At 39.9% G+C, this 14,852-nt stretch overlaps 1 protein-coding gene across 2 annotated transcripts in view; it reads left to right on the top strand.

Annotated features, from left to right (window-relative positions):
- The first annotated feature begins 3,122 nt into the window (after positions 1 to 3,122).
- TOPAZ1 (testis and ovary specific PAZ domain containing 1) overlaps positions 3,123 to 14,852 on the top strand; it is a 32,009-nt gene continuing 20,279 nt past the window's right edge. The window contains exons 1-5 of one of the 2 annotated variants that reach the window (XM_032442368.1): positions 3,123 to 5,097; positions 6,304 to 8,752; positions 11,593 to 11,660; positions 12,788 to 12,918; positions 14,067 to 14,128. In XM_032442368.1, coding sequence (XP_032298259.1) covers positions 3,975 to 5,097; positions 6,304 to 8,752; positions 11,593 to 11,660; positions 12,788 to 12,918; positions 14,067 to 14,128 — 3,833 coding nt within the window. In that variant the 5' untranslated portion in view covers positions 3,123 to 3,974. The remainder of the gene's footprint in view (positions 5,098 to 6,303; positions 8,753 to 11,592; positions 11,661 to 12,787; positions 12,919 to 14,066; positions 14,129 to 14,852) is intronic. The other variant, XM_032442369.1, reaches the window with a different exon arrangement.

Below are 14,852 nucleotides of genomic sequence, written 5' to 3'. Positions count from 1 at the left end.
TTCAAAGTCCATTCTGGCAGTGGGACAGAGCTGTTATGTACTTGCTGGATTGCAGATGCCTCCCTCTTAATCCAACATCTTTTTCATCCCGCCACTAAAAGAAGCTGATTCTGAAGGCAGATTCAGTGGTAGGTATGTGGTTATTTACCATATAGTTAAAGCGAAGATAATTATTTAGATAATTTTAACATAAATTGAGACTCAGTTTGTGTTCTCCTGCTCCATCAGTTAACCTCTCTATTGCACCTGTACTTTCCGCATTTTAAATTCCAGCTAATTAGTTTATTTCCTAGACTCCCACCAGGAGAAGTTAAAAACAACAACCAACACAAAAATGGAAATGAATACAATGAATTTGAACCTAAAGCAGCGATTCCCTCATGCAGTTCCCTCATGGAGCCTTAAATCTGACTAGTACCACTTTCTACAAAGTTCAGATCGGATATGATCATGTGGATAGTGAGTGAAACAGCATGATTACAAAAATATATCTACTAGAGGCAAAAAGCATAGATGACTTCCAAGCTTTGCAATAGCTTAGTGTGAGAGGTCCTTATTCCTTCTAGGACCATTATCTGCCAAAAACTGAAGGAGCACAAAATGTGCCAGAGGGAAACACTGATTCCACACAATCAATAATTTTGATTTTCATGCTGTAATTCTATAATAAATTAGGAATCAGAGGATCAACCAAAAAAAGCCAGATGGTTCATTCTGAAATACACCAGCTGTCCTTTTCCCTCCAATGTCTCATTTTAAACTAGTGGAAAATCCAATTACTTTAATCTACTCTGTATGGCCCTATAATAAAAAACAGCAACCAAAATAAAGGTTGAAACACCAGCCACTCACTGCATTCACATAGTCTGCCCTCATGATGTCCCACAGTGTCATTACTTTGCAAAGCAGATCACATATCTCCACTGAGGCACCTCTGCTTTCAACACCACAGTGGCTGTATATCAATTAATAGCTGTACTATTACTATATTTATTTCTAACAATATCAGCAGCAAGCTCTGGTTTCCAAGTGTATCCTTTGGTATCCAAACATGACTCCTGTATATCAGAGTTCGTAGTGACAGTGCAGACAAGCAGACAGCCATCTTTTAGTATGAATCAGACACAGTTTTAGAGAGTGGCATATGTACAGAAATGCCTTAGTTCAACTGGCAAGCAATAAACGTATTTCCAAAATGGCCATATACTTGAATGGAAGGTGGGGGGGAAAGGAGTTACTTAAAAATCACATTTGTGTTTAGTGTCTTTGGGTACAAACTTTGAAAAACCAATATCGTAAAAGAAAAATCCTTGGGGTTGTAGAAGGGTACTTTCCTAGACATGTTGAAATAAAACTCTCCCCTGTTTGGTTTTAGTTGTACTACTTAGTAGATTAATTTGGTGTATTTTGGAAACATAACAGACTATGCACATTCTTCACATCTCAGCCTCAATTATTACAGCACAACCAAAAACTTAACGTAAAGGTTTCTGGGATATAACAAATCTCTCCCTCCGCCAAGCATGAAGATGTAAGCGGTGCAAAAGGAAGAAGTCCAGTGGGATGTTTTTCATGCTGTCTCACCAAAGAAAGAAAAGGAAAAATAATAATAATAATATTTAAGTTGTTTCCAGTTTCCTAAAGACATAAATTCTGTTGCTAGGTGAATGTACCAGCAATGTCTAAAATACAGCCCAGTTGAGTCTGTGTGGGATTTGCTCACCTGTGTAGCTGTTACGTGTTTCTAAATACCATCCCTTCAAAAACTCATGGAAAGCTGGTCAAATATATCAGTGTTAGATCTGCAGCCACAACTTCTCCACACTGGTAGTGTAAATAATGATGTTTGGGAGGCTAAGCATGAACACTCACTTTTCTTGCCCCATCCCTGGAGGCATTCAAGGCCAGGTTGGATGGGGCCCTGGGCAGCCTGATCTAGTGGTTGGCAACCTGCCCATGGCAGGGGGTTGGAGCTCGATGATCTCTCAGGTCCCTTCCAACCCAAGCCATTCTATGATTCTCTGATTCTCTGAGAAAAGAAAGAAAGAATAATTTCATAGACTGTACATAAATTGAGTCACATAAATTCCTTTCTCTCTTTTGGAAACTGACAGTCACCACTGAGTGTATCAGTGATTCTGGAAAAAAATGTATTTTTAGATACTAGGATTCTCCTTTTACTTTCATACACACAGTACCCAGTATTTCTTTGACCATTTAAGTCTAGGATGAACAAGAAACCAGTGAAGCACAGAAATAGATAGCAAAAGCTGAATTAGCTCTAAAACTCAGTTACAGTAATGTTTGAATGGAAATAACTCATCCCCTTCCCTCCCCCCCCCCCCCCCCGCACCCCTACCCCCAAGCTGTTTATTTAATTTTTAATCCATTTACACTTTATTAATCTACAGTTTCAATTAATGCTTCACATGGTTGTTTTCAGTTAGTTTTTAATAATATGACTACGTATTAAATCTCTGCCCCTTATTTTAGGCATTTTTAAAAGACAAGTTACCTTGATCCACTGTAAGATGTTTATAATACCTCTCCTTAGCAATATTTTTAGCTGAATGCAATCTGTTTTTTAACATAATCCACAGCTGCTTCAGAATGTCCTTTCTGAGGCTCCAGTCCTGTTTCTTTTTTCAAAGGGCTTTCATGAAGAATGTCTTTAATTAGTATTCATTCCAAGTACATTTTTAATTCATTTCATAAAAATCTCCTCTGACTAAAGTTGTTATTACTGAAAATAACTGACTGGGTACAAAATCTTGATAATGATACTGGAGAGTAGTAAGCTAATTCAAATGCTGTTTTTCCAGATTCCCTTTAGTAATGCACAGGAAGGCATCCAGGTTGGTATCTGCAGAGAAGGAAACTCCACAACCTCTCTGGGCAGCCTGTTCCACTGCTCAAAGTAAAGATGCCCTTCCTCATAATGGAACTTCATTTCCTCACTTCTGGAGAGGTTTGCCCACCAGACCGTTGCCCACAGACACCGTTCCTGTTTTTATTTGGATAATGCTATATTATCTGTATCTGTAGATAGAGATACAGAGTGATTTAGCCACAACTGTACTGCAGGCCAACACTAGTTGGACTCCAAGGACACCCTTACTCTTCAAGTACTTCCACATCACAGCACTGTGCTTCTGGAAAGGAGAGACACAAAAAACTTCTTGGGGTTGGACTGGATGGTCTCCAGGGGTCTTTCCCAACCCCTGTGACTTTGTATTTTCTGTGCGCACATCTCATGGGAAGCTGAGCATAGGAGCTACTACATTAGAAGCCCCCAAATTAATTTTGTTTGTTTTCTGGCTATATAGTCTAACTATTTCATCTACTTTGTCCCACCTCCTCTATCTCCTCAGGAAACACCTCATTTGAAATACAAAGCTTATGTTAACTGCCAGTACACAACCAAGTACATCCCCTTGACTCAAGAGAGTTGGGATCTGTTTGCTTTTTTTTCACTCAGGTCAGCCCGACTTTGAACCTTTGGTGACTCCACAACAGGCCCTCGGCACTTCGGCCCGTACCCATGCGGCCCTGCCCCGCCCCATGTCCCGCCTGTCGAAGCGGCACTGCCGCCTTTCCACACGCCTGCAGAGCCGCCCTCGCACCCCCTCGGCCGCCATGATGCGACATGGCGTGGCAGCAGCCCGCCCTTCTCCGTGAGCTTCTCGTCGCTGGGACCCAGACGAGGCGTTGACAGACGGAGCAGTGAACTGAGAAGTGGCGAGGGGAAGGGGGGGGGGGGGGGGGGGGGGCGGCTGAACCGGTGGTGTTATCTATCTGTGAGGCAGTACGGAGGTGTGGGGGTGGGAGCTGGTTGGTGGCTGTGGGCTCGCAGGCTGTGCTTCTCGCGGGCCAGGCTGTGTTGAGGCAGGAGAAGGTTGTGCTCCCTTCGTGTTCGGGCCTGCACTTCTCAGGGTGCTGCTAGGGGTGTGCAGGGCTTGGTGGTGTCCCCCACCATGCCTCAGTTAAGATCTGGGAAGGTGGTCGGGACTGAGACTCGGCTTACTCTCTGGGGTGCAGGGGTGGGATGTGAGCTGGGGAAGCAGGTGGTGGTCGAGCTGAGTCCTCAGCTGGCACTGGAGAGGGAACCTGAGCAGCCCTCACCTTCAGGTTTGCAATCTGCTGCACACTCAGGAGGTTCCTCTGAGCAGATTACTTTTCTTTTGTCTGTGCAGAAGGAGCGAGCTAAGAGTAGGCAGAGGCTGGGTGGTAAGAAAAACAAGAGGGTACAGAGCAGGGTGTCTTCTGAAAGGAAGAGTGATTCTGCTCTGCAGGTACCAGACAGCGCTGTGTGTGAAGGTGGGCAAGCACCATCCATAGTGGCAGGAACATGTTTGGAAGAGACTGTAGGCAAAGAGACAGGACGAGGTCAGCAGTCATTATGCTTAGGAACTGACTTGCAGAAGAAATTGTCAGGAGAGACTGGTAGCCCAGAAAAACCAAACCTCATTGGTTTCCAGGAGAATACAAGACACTTAGGAAAAAAACGCAAGCATTCCTATGTGGAATTGAAACTGCAAATCCCAGCCTTGGAGGAGGATCTTGAGGGTACAGAGGGGCACAGTGTTGTTTCCTGTTTGTCAGAATCTGAGGTGCTGCCACCTAGAAAGGGCATGCATAGCACTGAAATGAAAAGTGCTGCCTCCTTAATGATACTGAATCTGCAAATCCCAGGTCTTAAGAGTTTGGGGCCTGAGGAGTCTTTCTTGTCTGAACCAAAACCTCAGGAAGTGGTGGATAACCCAGAGAGTGTAGATGGGTGTTCCTTAGAAATGCTGAAAAAGCCAAAGAAGAAGGGAGGAAAGAGATACTTGACAAAGAAGGGCGGACAGCCATTGGTGAAATCAGAACTACAGGGGGCAAGAAGGTCTGCCATGCTAGAGCTGTATACACAGTGTGCGGAGTCCAAGGAAAACACTGCAAGTCTGACACAGGAGGACTCATTGCCATTACTATGTGCGCAGGGCTTAAGTGGCCAAGAACAATCAACTGCTGAAGGAGAGCAGCACAAGTGTTGCACCGTAGAACATCAGCTGAACTCAGAAATTCAGAAAGGAGCAGATAGCGTGCAGGAAAGTGGTAAGCATTTGTGCCCCATTGTAGAAGTACAGGTGTAGAATTTGGGCTTCCAGGACAAGGGGCTGGTGCTGCAGTAAGACCTCATTAGAAAGTAAAAACAAGAAATAATTTTACTTCTGCAGGTGGAAGTGACTTTGAGGGGCAAAGTCATGCAGGCAGGAAAGAGTGGTGTGTACCCTGTCTTAAAGTACATGTTACTGTGTGGCCAGTCACTTAGCTCTTCTCTCTATATTTCTTGAGACAGGGACTTTAGGAGGGGGGAAAAGCTTTTTGAAGTAGAAAAGCAGTCATCAAGCACAAAATAGAGTAGACCATGTAACCTGGGGCTGAATAGGAGAAGTAAGGGCTATCAGGAGCAGCAGGCCCTGGGTAAGAATTTTAGATTTTATTTTGCAATATTAAGGGAATGTTACGTCAGCTGAACAGTTCTGGAACAGGGTTTGTAAAAATCTCCTTTTTTCAGGACAGTTACCTGTAAGACATTCTTTCTGTTTTAAAAATGAATGTATTCAAATGACAGACATTTACTATAAGTTATTAATCGATATTTAGATACTGTATCCTGAAAAAATGAGGTATTAAAATTGTTTTACTTTGAGATGTGAGATCTTGACAAAATTTTACCAATATGTTCTCAAGTTAGTTCTCTATTTTTGCGTGTACAGCTTAGAGAATGCAGATTTATTTACTCTCAAGTAAAAAGTATTTTACAAAAATGCAAGTCCTGGAATTTTCTTGGGTCTTGAACAGTCTTATGCATATAATTGGACTATATATCTGCAATAAATGGCCATCATATTATAAGCATCTTTCCTATTACAGGGAATGTATTGTGTAAACAAAAGATTTTAAAGACTGATTGTGCAAATGCCATCAGCATTTTCTTGCCAGATTTGCTGTAATTGGTTTCCCGTCATTTTAAATATACAGCTTCCACTGACCTTTCTGCGTCTTCAGGTTCCGTTGTTTATCTGTGTGTTTTCTGAAGACAACATAATTTGATACTCTTTAAGTCTGCTAATAGTGCTTATTGAAAGAAGAAAAAAATGGTGAAATGCAGCTGAAATGGTTTTTTTTGCCTTATGTAGTGTTATGCTCTTTACTAACCTTGACTGTTTTTTGTTGTTTTTGTAAAATTCTGCAATGGGGTTGTTGTTTTTTTTCCCTTAGTTTGCTCTTTAATGAGTTTGCTTTGTTTCTGAGCAGCAAAGAAAAAACAGAACAAAAATAAGCAAAACTCAGGTACACGAGCTGTGAAGAAGCGTAAGGCAAATCTAATGAGATCAGAAAATCCCTGTGAAAAGGAATCTCACTTCTTGGAATCTCCTGCAGTTGATGAATTAACTGGGACGCAAAGCAACATTTTTCCTTGTCATCCTGAAACCAAAGGGTCTGGTGTACAGTTTAAAAGAAGAAAACACATTACTGATTCTATCAAGTGCCTGCAGAATTGTAGCCTAACTACAGGTGAAGAAGTGATAAATGCAGAACACGATGATGTTGAGAATAATAGAGATGGCCTGAACAGCTGTAACGGCTTGCTCGATGTAACAAGGAAGAACCCATTTGTGAGATTGGAGACCTGTAGTTGCATCAGTACATTTGTAAAATCTTCAATGAATGGAGCTACCAGCGCCTTTAATGTAAGTGGATTCTTCCACAAAGCCCAGGATGAGAGGAATTGTGTTAGTCCTGGTGGTACTGTAGAATGGAGTGATAGGGACTGCAACACCGATAGAATGCAAACTATCATAAATGATAGTTTCGTGTTTAATAAGGAAGTAAAAGCTCAGCGTAAACAAGGGCGTTTTTTATGCAACCAGAGAAAAAGCAGTAAGTTCTCAAGTGAAAAACAGTGTAATACTGTTAGAAGGAGTAGGAAAAAGATGAAAATCACTGAGATGTCAGCCATGCAGACTGTTTTCCCTGATGTTACTAATGAATGCAGTAAGTGTGACTTAGTAGCAGAAGCAGCTGTTGCCTCTTCAGACTCCTCCGCAACCTTAGGACTAAATAATAAAGAAACAGCTCTGTCAAATTTGTCTGATGGTGCATCTCATGTATGTAAAGAAAGCAATACTTGTGTAGCACAAAAGAGTAGAAGGAATAGGAGAAAGAATAGTACTAAATCGCTTGCATTTGAAGATGGCTGTAAGAAGACATCTGGTCTGTTTATAGTAGCAGAAAGAAAAGACGCAAACACTGTGGCATCACGGTGCCATTCTGCTACCTCAGGTAGCCTGAGAGCGCTACCTCATGCTCATAATGTTTCTAATGATCACAACAGTGTGATGGATGAAAAATTAAATAAAGTTAGAAAGAAACTGCAGCGGTTTACCTGTCAAAGAGCAATACCTATGACTGGCAAGCATGTTTGGCCTATTGAATCTTGTGCCAGGACTTCTGGATGGGTCCCTGAAAGTCGTGGGTCTGTCTCAGGAGGAAAAATAATTTTAAGTCCAGTTTTTGCAGAGTCCTCTGATGAAAGCGGTGTCAAAACTATTGGAAACAGTGGTGTGACAGGGAGTTTGGGACAGCTGGTTTTGCAAACATCGTTGGCAGAAGTTAACAAAGAACCTGCACATAAAATAATGGATCTAAACGCTGACTGTCTGAATTCAGCTGAAATCTCAGAATCTTCTTCTGTGGGTATTTATGAGACTTGTAAAACGAGCAGTGAAAATGTGGAATCACCAGTTAATATGGTTAAAAGTGCTGTACCTTTTAACCCTGATGATATGCAAGAAGATAAAGCAACCTCAAATTTTACAAGTGCAAAAGATAATGAAGCTGTAACAAAGAGAAACCCGTCTATGGCAGGCCAGAATAGAGCATGTAAAGGGAAAAGAAACAGAGTAAACGTAGACCATAAAGCATCCGTTGTGAACCAAATGCTTTCTGATTTAAAACAAACAACAGTACTCAACACCAGAAACCTGACAAATTTCAAAATACCTTTACGCAGAAACAAACCTGAATCCGGGACATTGGAACCTGTCAGTTCACCTGAGAGTAAAACCCGTAGCCCACCAGAACTACTTGATAGCTCTAGTGTTTCAGGAAGTCAGAAAAGAGATGACGAGACTAGCTTGATAAAGGTTAAGCAGCAGCCTCTTCCTGTAGTAAGGGATGCCATATCTACAGCTTCCATGAAGAAAAAAGCTGATGAGGTTCACAATAAGGACTTTTGCGATGGCTCTGAAGGGCTTTCAAATGAGAAGTCCACACTCCCCGATCCTGTCTTTTTATATCCGTGTCCTCTTGAGAGACAGATAAAGTCATCTTCACCTGACTTCAGTGGTAGTGAATGCGTATGGAAATCAGAGGTTTCCCATCATTCAGGGGATGCAGTTGACCACCGTGTTGCATTAGAAATACATGATGATAGCAAATCAAAAGTCAATCTTCCACAACACAAAAGTGAAAAGTTTCCAGATGTTCTTGAAGCTTACAACAAAGATGTTCTTGTCATTGATGTGATCCAGGATGACCCTGATCTTTTTGGAACCAGTGGCGAAGAGGAGCTTACAGTCACAGACAGTGGAAATTGTCCTGCAAAGGCATGCAGTTCCAGCTTCTCCATTAAAGAAGAAAAGCAATATCTGGAGTCTGCTGTTACTTCAGAAAACAGTCATTCAGTAAACAGTAATTTTAGGTATGCTTACTGTTATACTTTATGACAATAATGCTAAGTACTTTAATCTCATATCAATATACTTTGGTAGTAGTAGTCAGTCTTTCTAAGTGTCAAAGCTTGTTTGTGGTATGGTAGTTTTCTGAGTGCAAATAATTTTTTCTGTTTTTTTTTTTTTTGTTTTGGTTTGTTGTATGCTTTAAAGAACTAGGATAAACTCTGAATGGAGTTATAATAAAAGTCACTGGGCTGGGGCAACAAGCTTTTATAAATGAAGCCATAGTGCTTTGTGAGATGGGCCTTGCAGTGTGTGAAGGGAGCCTACAGGAAAGCTGGGGAGGGACTTTTTATAAAGGCATGTAGCAATAAGACAAGAGAAAATGGCTTTTAACTGGAAGAGAGTAGATTTAGACTAGATGAGGTCTAAATTCCTCACTGTATCTCTCTCACTGTAGATCCCCTCCCTGGAAGCATTCAAGGCCAGGCTGGATGGGGCTTTGAACAACCTAGTATAGAGGGAGGCGTCCCTGCCCATAGCAGGGGGTTGGAGCAAGATGGACTTAAGGGTCACTTCTGACCCAAATCATTCTATGATTCCCTTCTGTGATTAACTCGTTAACTCTGTAGCTCTGATACTTTTCTTTGATAAAGGAGTTTTAAGATTAAATTCTTCAAATAGGAACTGCACAAGAATTTTATCTGAAATTTAAGGTTTTTTATTGAGGGTTGTTTTATTTTCTTTCTTTGTGCTTTGCGAGTGGCTTTAGGTTATCTTTATTTTAAACTATACCTTAACTTTTTCCAATGTTTCACCATCTAATAACTGCTATATATAATAATAATTATAATAATTTGTTTTTTTCTGCATATTTGGACTTCCTGTCCTTTTCCTGTCACTAAGCTTACAAGAAAGAGGAAGGGAATTTCATCAGTGTGCCAACCTGTTTTCTAGACATTAGAATATTAAGCTTCTTTTTTAATATAAAAATACTTCTGCTTAAACAAACCTGTGAAGAGCGGTATTCAAATGGTATGTCTTGAGTAGCAACATCCATCTTCTTAAGCAGTTGGGCTGTGTCAGAGTAAATTTGTTAGTGTGAGTATTCATAGAATCACAGAATCACAGAATGACCCGGGCTGGAAGGGACCTCAAGGATCATGTAGTTCCAACCCCACTGCCTGGCAGGGCCACCAAACATACACATTTACTAGATCAGGTTGCCCAGGGCCCCGTCCAACCTGGTCTTGAACACCTCCAAGGACGGGGCATCCACAACCTCCCTGGGCAGCCTGTTCCAGGGCCTAACCACTCTCCTAGTGAAGAACTTCCCCCTAACATCCAACCTAAATCTTCCCTCTTTTAACTTAAAACCATTTCCCTTTTAACTTGAAACCATTTCATATTCATTTTGTGCACAAGATGACTACCTCTATAAGAGCAGCAGCACCCTCTCTTAGGACACTTCTGCTTTTTTACTTTTCTCCTTTCAAATAAAACTCCCCAGACTTATCCTTTTTCAAATGCATAGTAGCAAACTGAGCAACAGTGGTTACCACAGCTTGTGCTGTAAAGAGAGAGATTTGTTTAAATTTAATCAGCAGCAGCATGCAAGATCATTCTGCATTCACTGCTCAAACTCTGACATGATGCAGTCTGTCTTCATTTCCGGAACTCAAAAATGCATTGACTTCTTTGGGTTCTGTCAGTGCTCTTAGATCTGTCAAGCTGGCGATAGACGTAGTGTGCTGTATGTGATGGAGGCACCTTTTTGACAAGAACTTAATTTGTAGCTCCCATAGGAGTTCCACACTATACATCAGAATCCAGTAAGGATTTGGGAACAGCTTCTGACCTGAATATGAAAATTTCAGTCTCTTGATGCTGTTATGCATTTTCCATTAAAAAAAAAACAAACAATAAACTTTGTGATGATGCCGGCTTTCTGGAACTATCTGCATTGCGATTTAAAGAAAGAATAGTTGTTACAGGAAAAATCACTCAACCTCCGCATTTCATATAAATGCATGGGAGAGAGGAAATAAGCTTACAGAGAACCTGGTTCTGAGAAAAATCCCTCCTATCTCTGCAGGCTTGCTGTGGCATAGTTAAGCTCTTAGTATTTTTTTTGTAGAGCTACAGAGATATTTGTACCTGAGTGTTACATAGCTCAAAGTTGCACATACACAGAATCACTCAGAATCACACAGAATGACCTGGGTTGGAAGGGACCTCAAGGATCATGTAGTTCCAACCCCCCTGCCTGGCAGGGCCACCAAACATACACATTTACTAGATCAGGTCTTGAACACCTCCAAGGACGGGGCATCACATAGTGGGGAACTGTTGTTTTCAGTAGGTTCTTGCAAATTGCCATTCTTTTTTCCAACTATTCTTTAAAATAAGTGAGCTAAGTGTCTTTCAGCAAACAGTTGTTTTTCTTGCTGTCTTTAGGATTCATTGCTGTGCAAACTCTCTTGAATGCAAAATTACCATAAATCACATTTCTTTATTTCAGACTCGTGAATTGGTTTGTTAGTACACTCTTTCCATAATAATCTTACTGAAAAGATTCCCTTTTTCAGTAGTTTAAGCAAAGGCAAAAGGAGGTGATGAGCTTTTAGTAGAAAAGTTGGGATTTGGAACGTCTCAGTTTCACTTAATGTATTCACATGTATGTTTATCGGAATAAACGTGGAATAGCCAAAATAGATTTAAGAACACTTTAATGAGGGTCGTGTATTGTAAGAGTGGATTTGTCTGTAGCTAAAAGCATTACTGAGAACTTTAATTGTGTGTAGCTGGTTAGATTAGTTCTGTTTTGCAAGATGAGAATGTTATGTACTCCTTTTGTTCAAAACAGAGACGTTAATGTACAAGAATCTGGAAAGTCGAATGAGGCTGAAAATTCATGGGATTTGATGCTGAAAGGTAAGTAAGCGTTTCTAGAAGTTTCTGAATGCATATCAAGAAGAAAGTAACTGCAAAGATATTCAGGGGGAAACCTAGGATTTATACTTACCGCATAAAATGAGAACTTGTCAGCTAGTAATGTCTTTTATTGTAACAGTGATTTCCCAATTATATGAAATACAGGTCTTTTGAAATGACACAAACCTCTTACAAGAACATCTTTTTCTGTGGTTCCTGTCTGTTGATAGTACTTTTTTTGGATATCCTTGGCTCTTTAAGCAAGAATTTTGGTTAGTTGATTGAACAGTAGTAAGAAATTGAGTGTTTTCATATTAATGAAATCTCCATCGTGGAGAAAAAGGAGTGAATTTCCCCTTTGGAATGGAAAGAGGAGAAAAGGTATAAAGTCTTAGTGATTAGAAGGCAAAAATAATAACTGCTTCAGAGGTCTTGGCTCAGACACCAAGACTTCTGAAGCAGAGTAGGGAGCAAGTCTACAGCTAGAGTCCTCTCATCTTGTAAATAGAGAGGGTATGTGTTGTGGCATCTGCAGAATTGAGGTGATTGAAACCAAACCTGGAAGCAGGTCCTGTGCTATTCAGTAACTCCTGTGTTTGTTTAAATTAATTATTATTTTATGTCCCATTTGAATAAAACTAGAGGCCAAAAAATTTTGAGTCTTCTTGTGCTGAAAACAAAAAGTTTTAAGCAGCTCCTTTTTCCCAGATCTGACTAATGTAGCTTTTCATCACACACTTAAGTAACCTCATTCACATCAATCTATACTCGATGTATGACTTATTAAAAGACAAATTACCCGTGCAGAACAGAAAAAGATGACTGATAGTGATTATCCCTGGCAACTTATGTGTTCATATGGAAATACGTATTACTTCATTGGTGCATTGTGTTACGCAGGGACTACTGCAGAACATACAGCTTGGTTGGTATTTTAATTGCAGATTCAGTTTAATATTAATTTGACAGGGCTCATGCTTTAAGTGAAATAATTCTACATACAAATTTTGCATTTACAGTGTTCTACGGGTTCTTGAATGTCATTTGTATTAAGTTCTTAGAATATGTAGGAGGTAAAAGTTCTGATAACTTTTAGTATGGGAAACAAATTATGTGTACGTTTTCAGCTTCAGGTATTAAAATCCACAATTCCTCCAGTGGAAACAGTCCCATGCGAAGTTTTGCAGAGGAGTCTTTTGAAGATGGACAACTAACAGAAGTAGATGAGCTTCTAAAGAGTTTTGAAATAGAAGAAAAGGTACTGAGAAATTATGCCTTGTCACTGAATAGTTTAAGAAATAGTAATCTGTATATTTGGGCAGTTGTAATTGCTGATGCTGTTTCATCAACATTTTTAAATTCCTGTAATGAAAAGAATATTACTGTCAGAGTATTACTATGTGCTATTGACATTATAAATTTTGCTTGATGGAACTTATTTTTTTTAACCTGTCACTGATAATCTGTCATCAAATTTGATATGAAACAACATGTTGTCATCTCAGTTTTTACAGTAATTCTGTTTCAGCAGTTTTATGGAAGGGACTGTTCCAATGGACACACAGACACTTCTGTGCGTAAGTGACATACCTGGTAAAAGCTGGTATTTCTCACCACACCATCTCAGAAGGACAGGGTGTTGTTTGAAAGCTGGGGAGCTACACAGCCATCCTGCATCTCAGAAGTGTTCTGTGGTTGATTACTTGCGCAAACCTTCCATGACATTAGCATTCTGATTTCCTGGCAACTCTGCGGGAGCGTTAAGCAATTTTCATGCTCAGTGATGTTATTTGACCTTTCTACTCTCTGTCACCTCCTCCTTCTAGATAAGCTGCCTAGGATTTTTTAAGAGTTGCTGAAATTTTATGGTATTTACTTATTTGATAATGGATTAAAATTTGCATTTCACTGCCGCTCAGACACAGGTGCTGATAGTGTCTGTCATTTTCCACTACTTCTGGAGTGGATAATGGTCTTAACTGGGTAAGGTAAGCTGCAAAGTGCAGATGGCTGAAGATTGGTAAGTGCACGACTGAGGTAATCGAACAATAAAGAATTGATTTTCCTGGCAAAATCGATGTTTAATAGAGGAATATAAATGTTTCCTTCTGTAAATGGAGTTGGCAATCATAAAGTTTGATTCATGAAGTGAACAGCTCTTTTTCCCCCTATTGTTAGAAAGGATATAAGGATCTATCAAATGGTACAGGTTACTGATGAAGTAGTACTTGTTACAGTACTGCCAGGCCACTCCGAAGGTGGGCTTCTTCATAGTGTTACAGCTTTATAAAGTCAGTATCCTAATGTGTTTGTTTTTCGGTGCTGTGAGGTTAGTGGTAGATATTTTTCAAACCTCAGACTTAACCAAACTTAAACCATCAAGGACTATTTTAAATATCTTTACAGTTCAAATTTGCAGATGGAGTGGCTGCTGTGGAACCAAGAGAAAAAAGTGAAGCTGAAAAAAGGTACATATGTATACTCTGCCCTTAAGATAACATGTTGTTCCCTAGTCACTCTACAAATGGAATATGACATTTTTAATTAATGTTTTCTGTTATATTTGGGTCACATAAGAAAATAAAAAGCAAATAATATGATTTCTTTGTGCTAACTACATGGTTATACCTGTATTCTCATTAAAGCCTAACAGGACAACAGAAGATATTTTGTCCTCTGACTGCTGACTTAATTTATTCTCTTTATGCCAGTCTCACCTGTTTTGGCATCCCTATATGAGTGTAATATGAGATGGATGTATTTTCACCCACAATAGTACTTACTAGAATTAAATAAAAATAACACTTTCATTTTTATACCTCTTTGAACTGTACAAAATTCATGGGAGGATTTAAAGATTTTATACAAATTCAGGCTGACAAATACCTGAATGGCAGTAGAAAAAGACACTTAAAATACAGCATGTGGAGTTAAGCATGTGCTTAACTGTTATGCCAGCTTCAAATAGTGCTTATGCTGTTTATTGTATGAATGATTTGCGTATGTACAATTCAGTTGCAACTTCCATTCGGCATCAGCGGGAAAAAAAGAAGCAGAAGATGACTTTGTAGAAAAGATATAAAAATTATACTTAAATTATGGAATATTCCAGTAATTAAAAGAGAAATTGGATCATAGACATTTCCGAGTAATTTTCACAAGTAGTCAAATAACTTTAGTGTAGAGTATTGC

The sequence above is a fragment of the Coturnix japonica genome, chromosome 2, assembly GCF_001577835.2.
Source record: "Coturnix japonica isolate 7356 chromosome 2, Coturnix japonica 2.1, whole genome shotgun sequence".
Classification (NCBI taxonomy): Eukaryota; Metazoa; Chordata; class Aves; order Galliformes; family Phasianidae; genus Coturnix; species Coturnix japonica.
Note: the sequence above shows the minus strand (reverse complement) of the source record. Positions and strands in the feature narration are given on the sequence as shown.